General features: G+C 40.3%; 2 protein-coding genes across 2 annotated transcripts in view; both read left to right on the top strand.

The window, feature by feature from the left end:
- Positions 1-5,170, top strand: part of DTD1 (D-aminoacyl-tRNA deacylase 1) — a 36,140-nt gene extending 30,970 nt beyond the window's left edge. The window contains exon 6 of the mRNA XM_007431931.3: positions 3,620-5,170. The gene's annotated coding sequence lies outside the window, so the exon portion shown is untranslated. The remainder of the gene's footprint in view (positions 1-3,619) is intronic.
- A 4,321-nt stretch (positions 5,171-9,491) lies between these two features.
- Positions 9,492-9,962, top strand: SCP2D1 (SCP2 sterol binding domain containing 1). Its single transcript, XM_015888705.1, has one exon. The coding sequence runs from the start codon at positions 9,492-9,494 to the stop codon at positions 9,960-9,962; it is 471 nt and encodes a 156-aa protein (XP_015744191.1).
- Positions 9,963-13,423: the final 3,461 nt, after the last annotated feature.

Below are 13,423 nucleotides of genomic sequence, written 5' to 3'. Positions count from 1 at the left end.
TGCCTGACTGTGGAGTGACTGAGGCCAAAGTCTTTGGCAATGGTTTTGTGTCCCTTTTCAGCCTTATGAGTATCAATAACCTTTTTTCTGAAGTCTGCAGAGAGTTGCTCTGATTCAGTTCCACTAACTGTGTTGTGAAGGGCAGATTCTGATGGGGGCAATTCTCTGTGTGTGTGTGTGCGCGCGCGCATGCATGTGTGTGTGTGTTTATAGGGGAGGATCCCTCAAACCCACAGTAGATCTTATTGATTGGAATGTCTCTCAGCTTATCCCTTAAGAAAGCTGATTATCCCTAAGGCTTCACATACCTTTCCAACAAAGACAGTAAATGTTGACTGAATATATTCAATATAGATGTAATGCAGTACACTGTTTTCATGTGTTGTTTGTTTAACCAGTATCTCTTATATTTTTATAGGACTTAGATGAAGCTCTATCAGGAATGCAGATAGTTCTTAAGGTTTACATACTTTCTCTCACCACTGTATAAAAAAGAAGTTTCCTACTTGTTCTTTTGTATTGGACAGATTTCTGTTTTGCTAGTAACAAAAATTGAAGTTGTCAGCCACAGTCACTCCATTCTCCCCTCTGTCTCAAACTAACATTATTCTTCTCCAAGTAACTTACTTACATGGCCACTCAGGTATCCTCTTTAAGCAGTCTAAATGGTTCAAGTTCATTTCCTCTTGATTCTTATTTCTGTCTTCCTATTATAATCCCCCTTTCACCCATGTTTTCAATCTATCCTTTCTGGATTCTACTCTACTGAATTCAGATTCTACCTGCATTATCAATAAACTGTTAAGACACTATTTAACATAGCGTTTTCTAGCCATATGCTGACCAGATGAGCTAGGCAGGATGTCATAATTCTCAGTCGGTTCTACCTTTGTGCTGATTGGATGTTGTGGGAGTTAAAATCTGTTACATTGACAACAAGTTGAACATGAATCAGCAGTGTGAGACAGCTGCTAGAAGGGTTAATGCAATTCTGGGCTACATTGAAGAAACATAATGTCAAAGACCCACAAAGTCATTATTCCTCTCTACTTGGCATTATAATGTGAGATCATGCCCGAAGTACTGTGTATGATTTAGGGCTCCCCATTTTCAAATGGATATTGACAGGCTGGAGAGGGTTCAGAGAATGGCAACAAAGATGGTACAAGGACTTGAGGACATGCCCTATTTAGACAATGCTGAAAGAATTTGGGATATTCAGTAAGCCATATACAGGTACATAAGACATACAGGTACCTATAGAAACTATAGGGAAGAGGTCATGAACTATTTTCCATGGCCACAGAAAGTACAAGCAGAAATAATGAGTATAAGTTACAGCTACGTAGATTTCATTTAAATGTAAGGAACAACTTCCTGAGAGTAAGATCTGTATAACAGTGGAACAGTCTACTTATGAAGGTTGTGTGTTCTCCATCTCTGGAGATTTAAAGAAGTTTTTAGATAGCTCTCTCTCATGGATGAGTTAAATGGTTTTCCACACATTCAGGTTGGAGTAGACCTTGTGGGCCATTCCAGCTCTACAATTCTATGATTCTCTAACATCAGAAGGGCACATGGTTGGGAAGATAGTGTGTTTCTTCCTGCTAATTTTCTGCCAAACCTATTGCTTTCCTTTGCTTTCAAACCTATGCTATATGTTGTTCTTGACTTTCTTCCAGTGCCATTACTCCTACACCCTGGATTACTTTTACAATTCAGATCATTTATTCATTGCAAAATTCAGTGGTTGCTATTCTGGCATCAAGGTTGATCTGTCTTCTCTGTCTTCTTCTGTTTGTCTGCCTCAATTCTTAGTTTTCCATAAAGCTTTTATTCCCCCACCCCCATTTTTTATCCTCCCTGTTCTCTTTCCATTCTTCTTTGCATTCTTGACAAAATACATGTTTTGATCATGTATTAATGTAAGCACTATTGTCAGAAAACGTGATGTCTCTCTGCAGATTATCTTAGTTTGTTGTTTTTTTATTAGATATATATTTCTTGTATTATTTTGACTTAAACACTGCCCAATTCCAATCAACTGGGCAGCTCACAGCATAAAAACAGAACAAAAAATATACAATCAAGATAAAAAAAAACAAGTGTATAGCAGATCTGTTCAAGAAAATACCACAAGAACAAGGGCATTGTTCTTAACATTCCATTGGCTTGTTTCATCCTTTTAAAGACTACATCAATGGGGTTTGGGGTTTTTTTTCTGTTTTATGCAGCATCCTCTTCTATTGTGTACTACAGCATGAGGGATATTGATAGTGAAGAAATTATGAACTACAGGTAGTCCTTGTTCAATGATCACTCATTCAGCGACTGTTCAAAGTTACAATGGCACTGAATGAGTGGTACTTACAAGCAGTCCTCAAAGTTCTGGCTGTCCCAGCACCCATGCAGTCATGTAAACATGATCTGGGTGCTTGGCAATCGGCTCGCACTTACAACAGTTATGGTGTCCCGCGGTCACATGATCGTCATTTGCCACCTTCTCTGCCAGGTTTTCCACAAGCACAGTCATGGGGAAGCTGGCAGGAAATGTTGCAAGTCACTCTGGTAAGTCACTCACACCCTCCCCCACTCAGCAGCAGCCACCCCCACCCCAGCCACACTTGCACCTCACCTTGCAGGCCTCCCATGCACCTTCCCCTGCCTGGCAACAGCCAGCCTTGGCCGTGCTGTGCCTGCACCACACCTTGCACCGCATCTTACCTGCCTGCCGACCTGCTTGCAATCCACCTGGGACTTGCTTAATGACACAATGGGGAGTGCTGGGATTGCTGCTGCTAAGTGATGCGTCCATGTGACATCACACTTTACAACTACATTGCTTAGCGACAGAAATTCCAGTCCCAATTACTGTTGTTAACTGAGGACTACCAGTAGGCTAATGTCATATTGGGAAGTTGTACTGTATGTAGCAGTTTCCTGTGGTGATGTTTCACTTGTGTATAGTTAATTCCATAGACAAAATAATAGATGATGCATAGTGAGAAGGGGTTAGGCCCAATTAAAGCTTTGGTTCCCAAAACATGGACCACTTGTCAGGGGCTAGAATAAACAAGTACCCATGATGGAAGGATCCATCGTTTCATGCCACTTGAGCATAAAAAAAACCTATTCAATTATTTCTCTTTCACTTTCACCAGTAATATTGGCAGTAGCATCATTCATCTAGCCAAGGTGTGCCCATATTGTAGCATAATATTTGGCAATTACTCCTGAGTAAAGGGGAGGGTAGCCGCAGAGGTTTCCTGGGGAGCATTAACAGTACACAAATCCAATGAGATCACTAGCCTGTTGTTCAGGGTACGCTGTACGAAATGTGCTTGTAGCTATTAAGTGGAAGGATTTTCCAGAAAAACTGTTCCAGCAATTTATACTGGGAAATGCCAGCCAAATTGCTCATGGTAACTTATAGGAAGATTATTTTGGAAATTTGAACAGGTGTTTAAAATGATACTCTAAATCAAATTGTTTCCTTTTTTTAAAGTTTAAGTTGAGAGTTAAAGCCAGTGACAACTTAACCTGTATCTGGAGAATGTGAGTTTTTTTCTCTATCACATTATGATTTGCTTTCTCTCTTCCCTTTTTTTTTTTTTAATAGGAAAGCTCATAAAACACTGCTGGTGACCTTCTGTGCTCATTAGCCGAGGATGCTAAATTTCTAGATGAAAAATTAATTGAGGCAGAAGGAGAATTTGAATCAGAAGTAAGGATCTCCATCATGCTGTATTACAAACAACCAAAGGAATGTTATCTGTGTCCACTGTTAATAGGTTTTAAAGCAAGTTTCTATTCATTTGGGTCATTTCTTATTTGCAGTTTATGCAGTATTTTCTTTGCAAAAATTATGTAACTGTATAGTTAGGTTTCATATAACTGTGAAGCACCCACATTATTTGAGCAGTGTATATGGTTCTTGGCATAAATGCTCTCATCATGACAACAGTTCCCCCCTCTACTCCTCCAGTGGGTATGATCAATCTCTTAACAGTTGGAGAGGAAGGCTGGAGGAGCAGAATAAAAATGCCTCCTGCATCTTGGAAGCTCAGTACAACTGCAGGTGTTCCCCACTCCCCACTCCCTGCCCCAAACAATCTTAATCCTCAGTGGAATCCCCAGGCTTTTTTGTGTTGTATTTTCCAAGCCGATGAAGAGGGCAGAGGATAGCCCATCATTTGTATTTTGAGCTTTGTAACATTTAGAATGTCTCTTAAAGCTCAGCTCAATACTTGAAATTTAACTTGTCCCTCCCTCAGTAAAGGATGAGTTAAATCCTGATAGTTAGAATCCTTTTCCAGCTGAAATGTGTGAATGTTTTTCATAATCTAAGCATTGCTAGTGTGATGGGACAACTATACCACAATTGTTGTTTAAAAATGAGCTCTGTGTGTGGTTCTCTACAGATCCCCTTCTGACATTTTTCTGTGCTTCCTTTCCACACTGCCAGACAATATGAGAAGGCCCACACAATGTAGGAAAGACTCTCCTGCAATTTCTCCTTATACCTTCCAGAAACTGAAGTGAGGGATAGTCACAGCAGAAGCTCCTTCTCTGTGCACAAGACTGTTTGTACTTCTTTGGCTCTCCCTGAAGGAGCTGTGCTGCATTAGCCCTCATCTCACCAATGGTAACGGGGGGCCTCCATTATTGATGAGGAAAGGTTTGTTATGCAAGTTGTAGCAGCATAAATGTAATGAATCTTATGATCCATTTCATTAAAAATATTTTTTTCTCTTACATCTTTCCTTGTAAGAGCATGCTTCTACTCTTGGTCCATCTAATGTATCTTTTCAAAACAAAGTATAAAATGTATATGCATTGATTGTGTGTTGGGTGTGTCTGGCTGTATAATCTGTGGAAAAAACTGAATTCAAATTAGATTAATTTGCCAGTTATTTATCCTGTGAACTGTGTGTGTTTATATGTGTCTTTTAAATTTTTTCAAAGGGAAGAACTTTATTAATAAAGTATGGCATCTGAACAACTTTTCTGTTTGGTAAGCCTGTTTTTTTTCAAGAAATTCAGTAGGTTTTAGTGATGCACAGTGTGTTAGATATCAAAATTGTCTGTTAAGAAAGTTTAATGAAAACATTCTTTTGTGTATTGTCGAAGGCTTTCACGGCCGGCATACGATGGCTGGTGTGGGTCTTCCGGGCTGTGTGGCCGTGTTCTGGAAGTTTTGTTTCCTAACGTTTCGCCAGCACCTGTGACCGGCATCTTCAGAGTGCAGGAGCACAGACAGGAGCAGTTCTCTCTGTGCCCCTGAAGATGCCGGTCACAGGTGCTGGCGAAACGTTAGGAAACAAAACCTCCAGAACACGGCCACACAGCCCGGAAGACCCACACCAGCACATTCTTTTCTTTTAAATATCGCTGAGGCAATTCTTACTTTCCTTAGGTATTTTCCATCTCTTGGGTTGGCTGGCTGCTGATGACCAAATTGCACCCAGCATGGGAAGGTCTACCATTGAAGCACCAGGCCCACCCAGTCCTGCACTTTTTACCCAGTCATATGGGAAAGAAAGCTACAGTAGGAGTAGAGGTGGAACAAAGGAGAGGTTCTGCTGCCATGTTTCTGCAAGCTGCTGTTTCTTTTTGAAAAGGGCTGTTTGACTACGAACATAAATAATTTGGCCGTGAGAGTCACTGATGCTCCTCTTAATATGGTGACATTTTTGCAGAGCTAGTAAAGACAGTCTGATCTTGCCAAGCAACCCTTACACAAAAGTGAAAAAGTAGAGGCAGCAGTCTGCAAAAACAACCACCCTGTTATGTTGAAAAGCAAGGGAATTTCATATTTTTATAAATCAGGGTTAGCAAATTTATTTGCTTACTACCGGCTTTGTCAAATACAGAATTTGCTATGACTCCAAATGGTGTATCTTTTGATTTTATACTAGCCTGTGATTCATGGTTATCGGTATCCTAGGAAACAACAGTCATTTAAGATGCCATTGTGATCTGCTAGTGTCACTATTTAATAATATGGATTGTATGATGGCAAGATATTGTTTAATTTAATGTATGTAAGTTATACATATTGCAGTATATGTATTTCTTGAGCTTTCATACTAGGTTAGGCTACACATTTGAATAAAGAACACTATGAAAACTTGAATTTTATCTTAATTTGAAGTATCTCTTATCAGCAAGCCTTAATGCTATTTTTTAAACGTACACCAATAAACATATATTCAGCTGTGTATATATATTCACTAATTCTGGCTCATTGACAAGAACATCTATAATATATATATATATATATATATATATATATATATATATATATATATATTTAGCATAGATGTTCTTGTCAATGAGCCAGAATTAGTAAAACTGCCTGCTGAACATTTGGCAGATAAATATTGTCTGCTAAATGTTTAGAATGGCCCAGAGTTCACAAAAATAACCTCTTGCCATTAAAGTTATGAACTTGCTATTTTCAAATCTTTTGCTTTCATGTATGCATTTAATTCTTTGAAAGAAGTACAGACTAGGAGTATTTGAAAATTTCTGACATTGTGAATTCAGATGTAAACTGAACTGAGCTGTCTCATCTGATCTGCCTTCAGAGACAAATACGTTTATTAAGTGATAGGTATCTTTCGCAAGTAAGTTTTGCTTCTAAAAGAGCAGGATGCATTTAACAACTGGTATTTTGAGATAAGGAAAATGTTTTTAAATATACCTTTGCTGATAAATTACATTTAAAATATTATTTAAATATTTTAAATGTAATATTCTATGCAGATCTTTCCATGCTGACAAACATGGAACTGGGAAATTATAGGCTTATGGAACAGGCACAGAGTGGTGAAACAGACTGAAATAACTAGGTCTATCCACTCCAAGTGCATTCTCCCTTTCTGCTGCTACAATACATATTTATTTAAATTGGTCATTCGTTTCTAAAGTTTACTCCCCCCCTCTCTCTTATACTCCTTGTCAACCATGCTTCCTTATTGATACAGCTTGAGGGTTTTAAGCAAGAAACACTATATTTTAGGTGTAAGGTCTTCGTATAAAGTACTGACTGATATGTATCAAAGTGGCTGAACTGGGAAAGAACTTTTTTAGAACTACAGTCCTTAGTAGGCTGTTTTTGAGACAAGTCTTAAAACACTCTGATTTCCAGGCATTTTGCTTGCATTACAATTAGCAATTTTAAGCCTGTTGTTTGGAGATAGCAGCAAACTCCAAAGTTTAAGTTGAAAATCGGAACTCAGATCATTTTGGATGCTGGTCCAGTTTGAAGTGGCTCTGGCCATATACTATTAAAGTACAACACTTTATCTTTCTTCAGTACTAGTCATGCTAATTAGGATTTGAGGAAGTTGTGATTCCACAACATCTGAAGGACCATATTGGTCCTTGATCTCTCAGCAGTCTATGGTATCCTTCTGGACTGTTTACAGGGATTGGGAGTAAGAGGTACTGTTCTGAGGTGGCTCTGCTCCTTTCTAAGTGGCCAATTCCAGTAGTGTTGACAGGACAGGCGAGATCAAGCCCAAAGCCCCTGAACTGATGTCAGCCCCACCAGGTAGAAAGGCTCTACAGGAAGGCTAAAATTACTTTTATTAAGAGTGGCTTTAATAATATTATCTTGCAAGTCCAGTTGTCCTGTACCTCCTCCCCCTTCTTATAGTCTTGTGAATTAGGGAGGTGTCTGAGTATCTTCCACATATTTTCTGCCTGTTATGGGCTTAAGGTATATTTCGCCCCTTGTTGTTTGGTAACAGATCTTGCAAAACTCTGTCAAGGTCATCTTCCTTACTCTCTACATCTGCAGGGTGCAACAGAGTTTGATGCTCTCACCTCTCCTGTTTAACATTCACGTGAGGCTGCTGAGTGAGGTCTTCCATTGATTTCAGGGTCAGGTGTTATCAGTGTACTAATGGTATTCACCTGTACATTTTGACCCCTGGCTGTCCAAGTGATGCTTATAGATCATATCTCAGTACTTGGAGGTTGTTGGGGTTTGGATGGGGAAGAAACAGGTACAGGTTCAATCCTAGCAAGAGCGAGGGGCTGCGGGTACTGGGAGAATCAGTGTCTGGGGACTTTCCACCTATAGTTCTAGACAATAGTGCACTTCCCCATTTGAAATTAGTATGCAATCTGGGGTTCCTTCTGAACTCCATGCTCCTCCTCAAAGAGCAAGAGGAAGCTGTAACCAGAAGGGCCTTTGCACAGATCCATCTTGTGCACGAGTTGGACTGTTTCTGGTCTGGGGGGCCTTCCTCACAGTCATTCGTGCTTGTTCACATCATGTGTGGACTATTGCAATGTATTCTATATGGGGCTGCCCTGAAGACCACTCAGAAACTGAGCTAATCCAAAATGCAGCAGCATGCACAGTAATGGGCAAGTCTTAGTATGCCCATGTAACACCTCTGCTCCACAAGCTGCACTGGTTACCAATAAAGTTTAGGTGCAATTCAAGGTGCTGGTTATCACCTATAAAGCCTTACACTGCATAAGGCCTAGTTATTTGAGGGCCCATCTGTCCCCCATGGTTTCTGCCTATCCTGTGCAGTCAGAGTTGGCATGTTCTGGGTCCTGAAGATGCCATCTGATGGGACCCAGGAAGCAGGTCTCCTCTGTTGTGGTGCTTGCCCTCTGGAATAGTATTCCCTGAAGTCCAAAGGACCTCCACCCTGCTCTCCTTTAGGTGGACCCTTGGGACCTGGCTCTTCCCAGGCTTTTTGGCTCCTTGAAAATGTGATTATGTTAGAAGAACATGGGGTTTTACCTCTGAGTTAATTATTGTCTTTCATTGATTGTCTTTCATCTTTCCCATTTTTATTCCTGTTCATCTCCCAGAGCCATCTGGAGTTGGGTGGCTTTATAAATATGTTAAATAAATAAATATCAATATGAAATTACTTCAAACCTTAATAGTATTACTAAATTTAGACCATACCAAAATACATTGTTCCATTTTCTCATTTTTAGAATATGAAGACATTTCAACAAAATCGATAAAGGACTCATAACTTGAACCCATTCCTTAATATCAAGGAGTATTACATTTTTTACATCTACATAAATAATATTTTTGCCAACCCCCAGGCTTCATATAGTCAAAATTCTTCAAAAAATTTTAAATTTTATTGAGAATTTAGGCAAAATGCATGGCAAAAATATCTTCATTAAAACACAATTATGTAGGCACACAATCTGTATACACATTGTATACACATGCACACACACACATACCTTTAACTGTAAGAAATCCTGTCTATTACAATAAAGTATATCCACCAATGAGATTACAGCATACAAACCAACTAAATCTTGATGCTGACTGGCTATCATATCTGATTGCACAATGTGTCCACCCAACAATGATTTCTACTTCATTTTATTAATGTAAATGCTGTTTGTGAAACAAGGAGGTATGGTAACACCCCTAGCTCTTATATCCAAAGTGATAGAACAATTGCTCATTCTTCAAACATTTATAAAAGAAGATGTGGAAAGAAAGACAGAAACAGTGTCTTCAAATGAAAATCAACACAAGTGAACAAACTGTTGCTTCAGATTTGTATCCACCTCTGATGGCATCTACAAATTCTTCACCAAAAGGCACTGGGCTTCAGAGTGATCTTATTTTTGAGGAAATTGGTCGCCGCATCAAAGGCGTTGGCAGTCAACTTGTAAAAAAGGTGAATGCTGTCTTTCAGTGGGACATCATGAATGGAGGAAAGATTGTGGCCCAGTGGACCCTAGATCTGAAGACTGGTTCTGGTGAGATCTATCCAGGAGTATCTCACAAGCCTGCCAACACGGTTTTCATTCTCTCTGATCATGATTTCATGGAGCTTGCTTTGGGCAAGATAAAGCCCCAGAAGGCTTTTCTAATTGGCAAGGTGAAGGTGAAGGGCAATATTCTGCTCAGTCATAAACTCGAGATGATTCTCAAAGAGTATGCAAAGATCTGAACTACTTCCTGGCAATTACATATCTCTTTTTCTCTCTAGTCAAGATGTTGGTTATAGAGGAGGATGAGATTAAAATGTGGAGTATTTTAATGGAAAACATAGCTGTTCAAGTTTACATTTCCTTTAAAGCTATATGAATGTTTAGTGTGTCAGATTGATTAATAGTAATAGCGTATTATTTTTTTTCCACAAATTCACCTCTGCAGTGCAGCTCAGAGCCATGGGTGCTAGAGAAAATCCCCATAATTTCTTTATTTGAATGACCCACACAGGTGCGTGTATGTATCTATGTATATGTATGTATGTACTGTATTATGTATGTATGTATGTATGTATACATATGTACAGGTAGTCCTCACTATCTGACCACAATAGGGACCAGAATTTAGGTCGCTAAGCAATTTGGTCATTAAGCGAATGGGAGCTGATTTTATGACCTTTTTTACAACAGTCATTAAACGAATCACAGCCATTAAGCGAATCACTGCAGCCGTTAAGCTGCAGCCATTAAGCGAATCCAGCTTCCCCAATGCACATTTTTTGCTGGAATTCGCTTAACGACCGTGGTGATTCGCTTAACAACCGTGGTGATTCATTTAATGAGAGTCGTAAAAAAGGTTGCAAATTGTGATCATGTGACCGCAGGGGTTGTAAAGCACTTTCCCCAAGGCGGTTGTAACTCCAGTCCATCATAAACGAATGGTCGTTAAGCAAGATTACCTGTACATGTATATATATATGGGTGTGGGTGTGACATAGAGAGAAAGAGTGGGTACAATTTCATGCCTCTTGCAACATATAGAAAAATTATGAAGAAATTATAATGAGAAAATCCTAAATTAGAGTTCTCTTCTTTGTAATCCTAATATAAAAAATAGCGGGAAAGCAAGACATTTTGTGAGTATATGAGAAACTAACGTTAAAATTCTGGCCTTGTCATGAAGAAAAGCCTCTAGCTAACCCATTTTTGTTTACACCAAACAAGGTATATTTATAAAAGGATAAAATACTATACAAAAAGGCATCCCAAATTTCCAAGCATTTCATGGAATTTGGCTATGGTTTGACTATATATGTAAAGATGCCCTTGAATACTAATCCAAAACAAATCCTGGCCAGGTCAGACAAAAATGGGCTTTTCAAAGTTTTCAGGAGCATCTAATGTTTGTGCATTAAGCTGGGTCTTGAAAGCATCACCAAAGTGACTGGTCAATATATTATTATCTCATGCCTTTACCTACACATCAATCAATTTATTATTTTATTTATAACATTTATATGGCTGCTCAACTCAAACAGCATGACTCTGGGTGGTGTACAAGAAAGAAAGCATACACAGCAAATGCAATGTAAGGAAAACCACACAATGCATTAAAACTCACTAAAACAGTAAAATGACAACCAGGCTAAAATATTGTGCTACTTATCCAATTGGGACTGACCTGAAAAGCTTGGGAAAAGGACCATGTCTTCTCTAAAGGTCCACAGGATTGGGGTCAACTGTATATCATGGGGGCAGATCATTCCAAAAAAACAGGCTGCCCCTGAGAAGGCATGCCTCTGAGGTCTTACAAGGTGTAATTGTTTCAATGAGATGACCTGGAGTATGCCCTCCTTGTTAGTGTGGGATGGCCTGTTCCCCTCAGAGCAGGCAGTCCCCCAAATAATCCAGTCCTATGCCATGTAGGGCTTTATAGGTGATAGCCAGCATCTTGAATTGCATCCAGAAACCAATTGGGAGACAGTGCAGCTAAAGGGTGGAAATGTCACATTGGGCACGATAAGGAATGTCCGTAACTACTCATGCTACTGTGTTCTGGACCAGTTAAAGCTTCCAGATGGTCTACAGGGGCAGTGCCAAGTACAGCACGTTGCAATAATCCAATCGGGAGGTAACTAAGGCATGCGTGACTGTGAGAAGTGCTTCCCTGTCCAGGAATGAGTGCAATTGGAGCATGACAAAGTGCAAAAGCCCCTGGCCATAGCTGCCATCTGCTGTTCCAGGAGGACCTGTGCAGCCAGGAGGACTCCCAACTTGTGTACTGAATCTGAGCAGGGCAGTGCAGCTCTGCTCAGAGTCAAGGGTAGAATCTCCAGTTCCAGGACCTGCAGAGCCCAAATCCCATAGATGCTCAATCTTGGAAGGGTTGAGCCGAAGCCTGTTCTTCCCCATCCAGATCCCCACAGCCCCCAGACACTAGAACAGAACCTTGACAACTTCACTTGGGTGGCCGGGTCAGAGATGTACAATTGCGTATCATCAACATACTAATGATACCATGCCCATGCAGATGGATAACCTCTGCTAGCACCTTCATTCATGTTAAAAAGGAGAGAGGAGAGTCCTGCATTCCCCCATAAAGCAGGGGTCTAGGACTAGACCACTCCCTCAACGTCAACTGGAACTGGCCCTGGAGGAAGGAGGCGAACTACTGCAAAACAGTGCCCCCCACACCCAACCCTCTAAGCAGGTCCAGAAGTATACTATGGTCAATGGTATTGAAGGCCATCAAAAAGTCAAGGTGGACTAGGGTGGATCCACTATCTCCATTCTGAGCTGCAAGTGTAACCAAAGCTGCCTCAGTACTGTATCCTGGCTTGAAAGCTGACTGGAAGCAGGTTTAAATAGAAGCATGATGAACATGAAAGTTGTGGTCCAACTCACAGTTGTATTTCAGTGGATTCAGCAGCCAGCCCTGGGCCTGAAATTGGTTGTGTGTGCCGCTGCGGCCCCCTGGCCCTCTCCCCCCCCCAGCAGCAGCCACTTATCCTGCCCACCAGCTTGCTTGTGAGCTGCCTGGGACTTGCAACTTCTTGCCAGCTTCCCCACAGGCTTTGGTCGTTGGAAGCCAGCAGGAAGTTGCAAGGAGGTCCTCACTTAGCAACTGACGATCCTTTCTCAACAACAGCAACGGTCCCAGTTACCGTTGTTAAGCGTGGACTACCTGTAGTTACTATTAATGAAATAATCCCAAAGCTGGGTAAAAAAAAAAAGTGAAACTACCTGAATTCCAACAAATTAAAAAGAAGCAGAATAGCAACAACAACCAAAGACCCAGCTGCCCAGAGTGAAAAGTGAACAGATGCGTGAAACAAAGTTTACAAAACTAGTGAGCAAGGAGTCACACTAAGTCACAATAAGGATACTACAGTTGAGAAGGTGGACATAAATCTAACAAATAACAAAGGAATATGTTTGTTTTGTGTATAGATACAGACGAGAAAGTACTACCTGAGAGAATGTTTCATGTACCTGGTGAAGCTGGGAATTCCACGGTGCCTCATGACACAATTAGCTTCCAATGAATCAGTCGCTATCAGCATAAATGTACAGCTGCAAAGGTGGTGAATGTGCTTTGACAACAAGGTCATACTAACTGCTCCAAATTCTTGAGCTTAAACCAATGCAAAAGAGTGTTTTGCACAAAGACTGTATTATTATTTTCCTATTTTGTCACTTT

Source organism: Python bivittatus, unplaced genomic scaffold (genome assembly GCF_059951505.1).
Source record: "Python bivittatus isolate LINGU-HERP-01145 unplaced genomic scaffold, Pbiv_v1 ctg000960_np1212, whole genome shotgun sequence".
Classification (NCBI taxonomy): domain Eukaryota; kingdom Metazoa; phylum Chordata; class Lepidosauria; order Squamata; family Pythonidae; genus Python; species Python bivittatus.
This window is presented reverse-complemented; position numbering and strand designations above follow the sequence as displayed.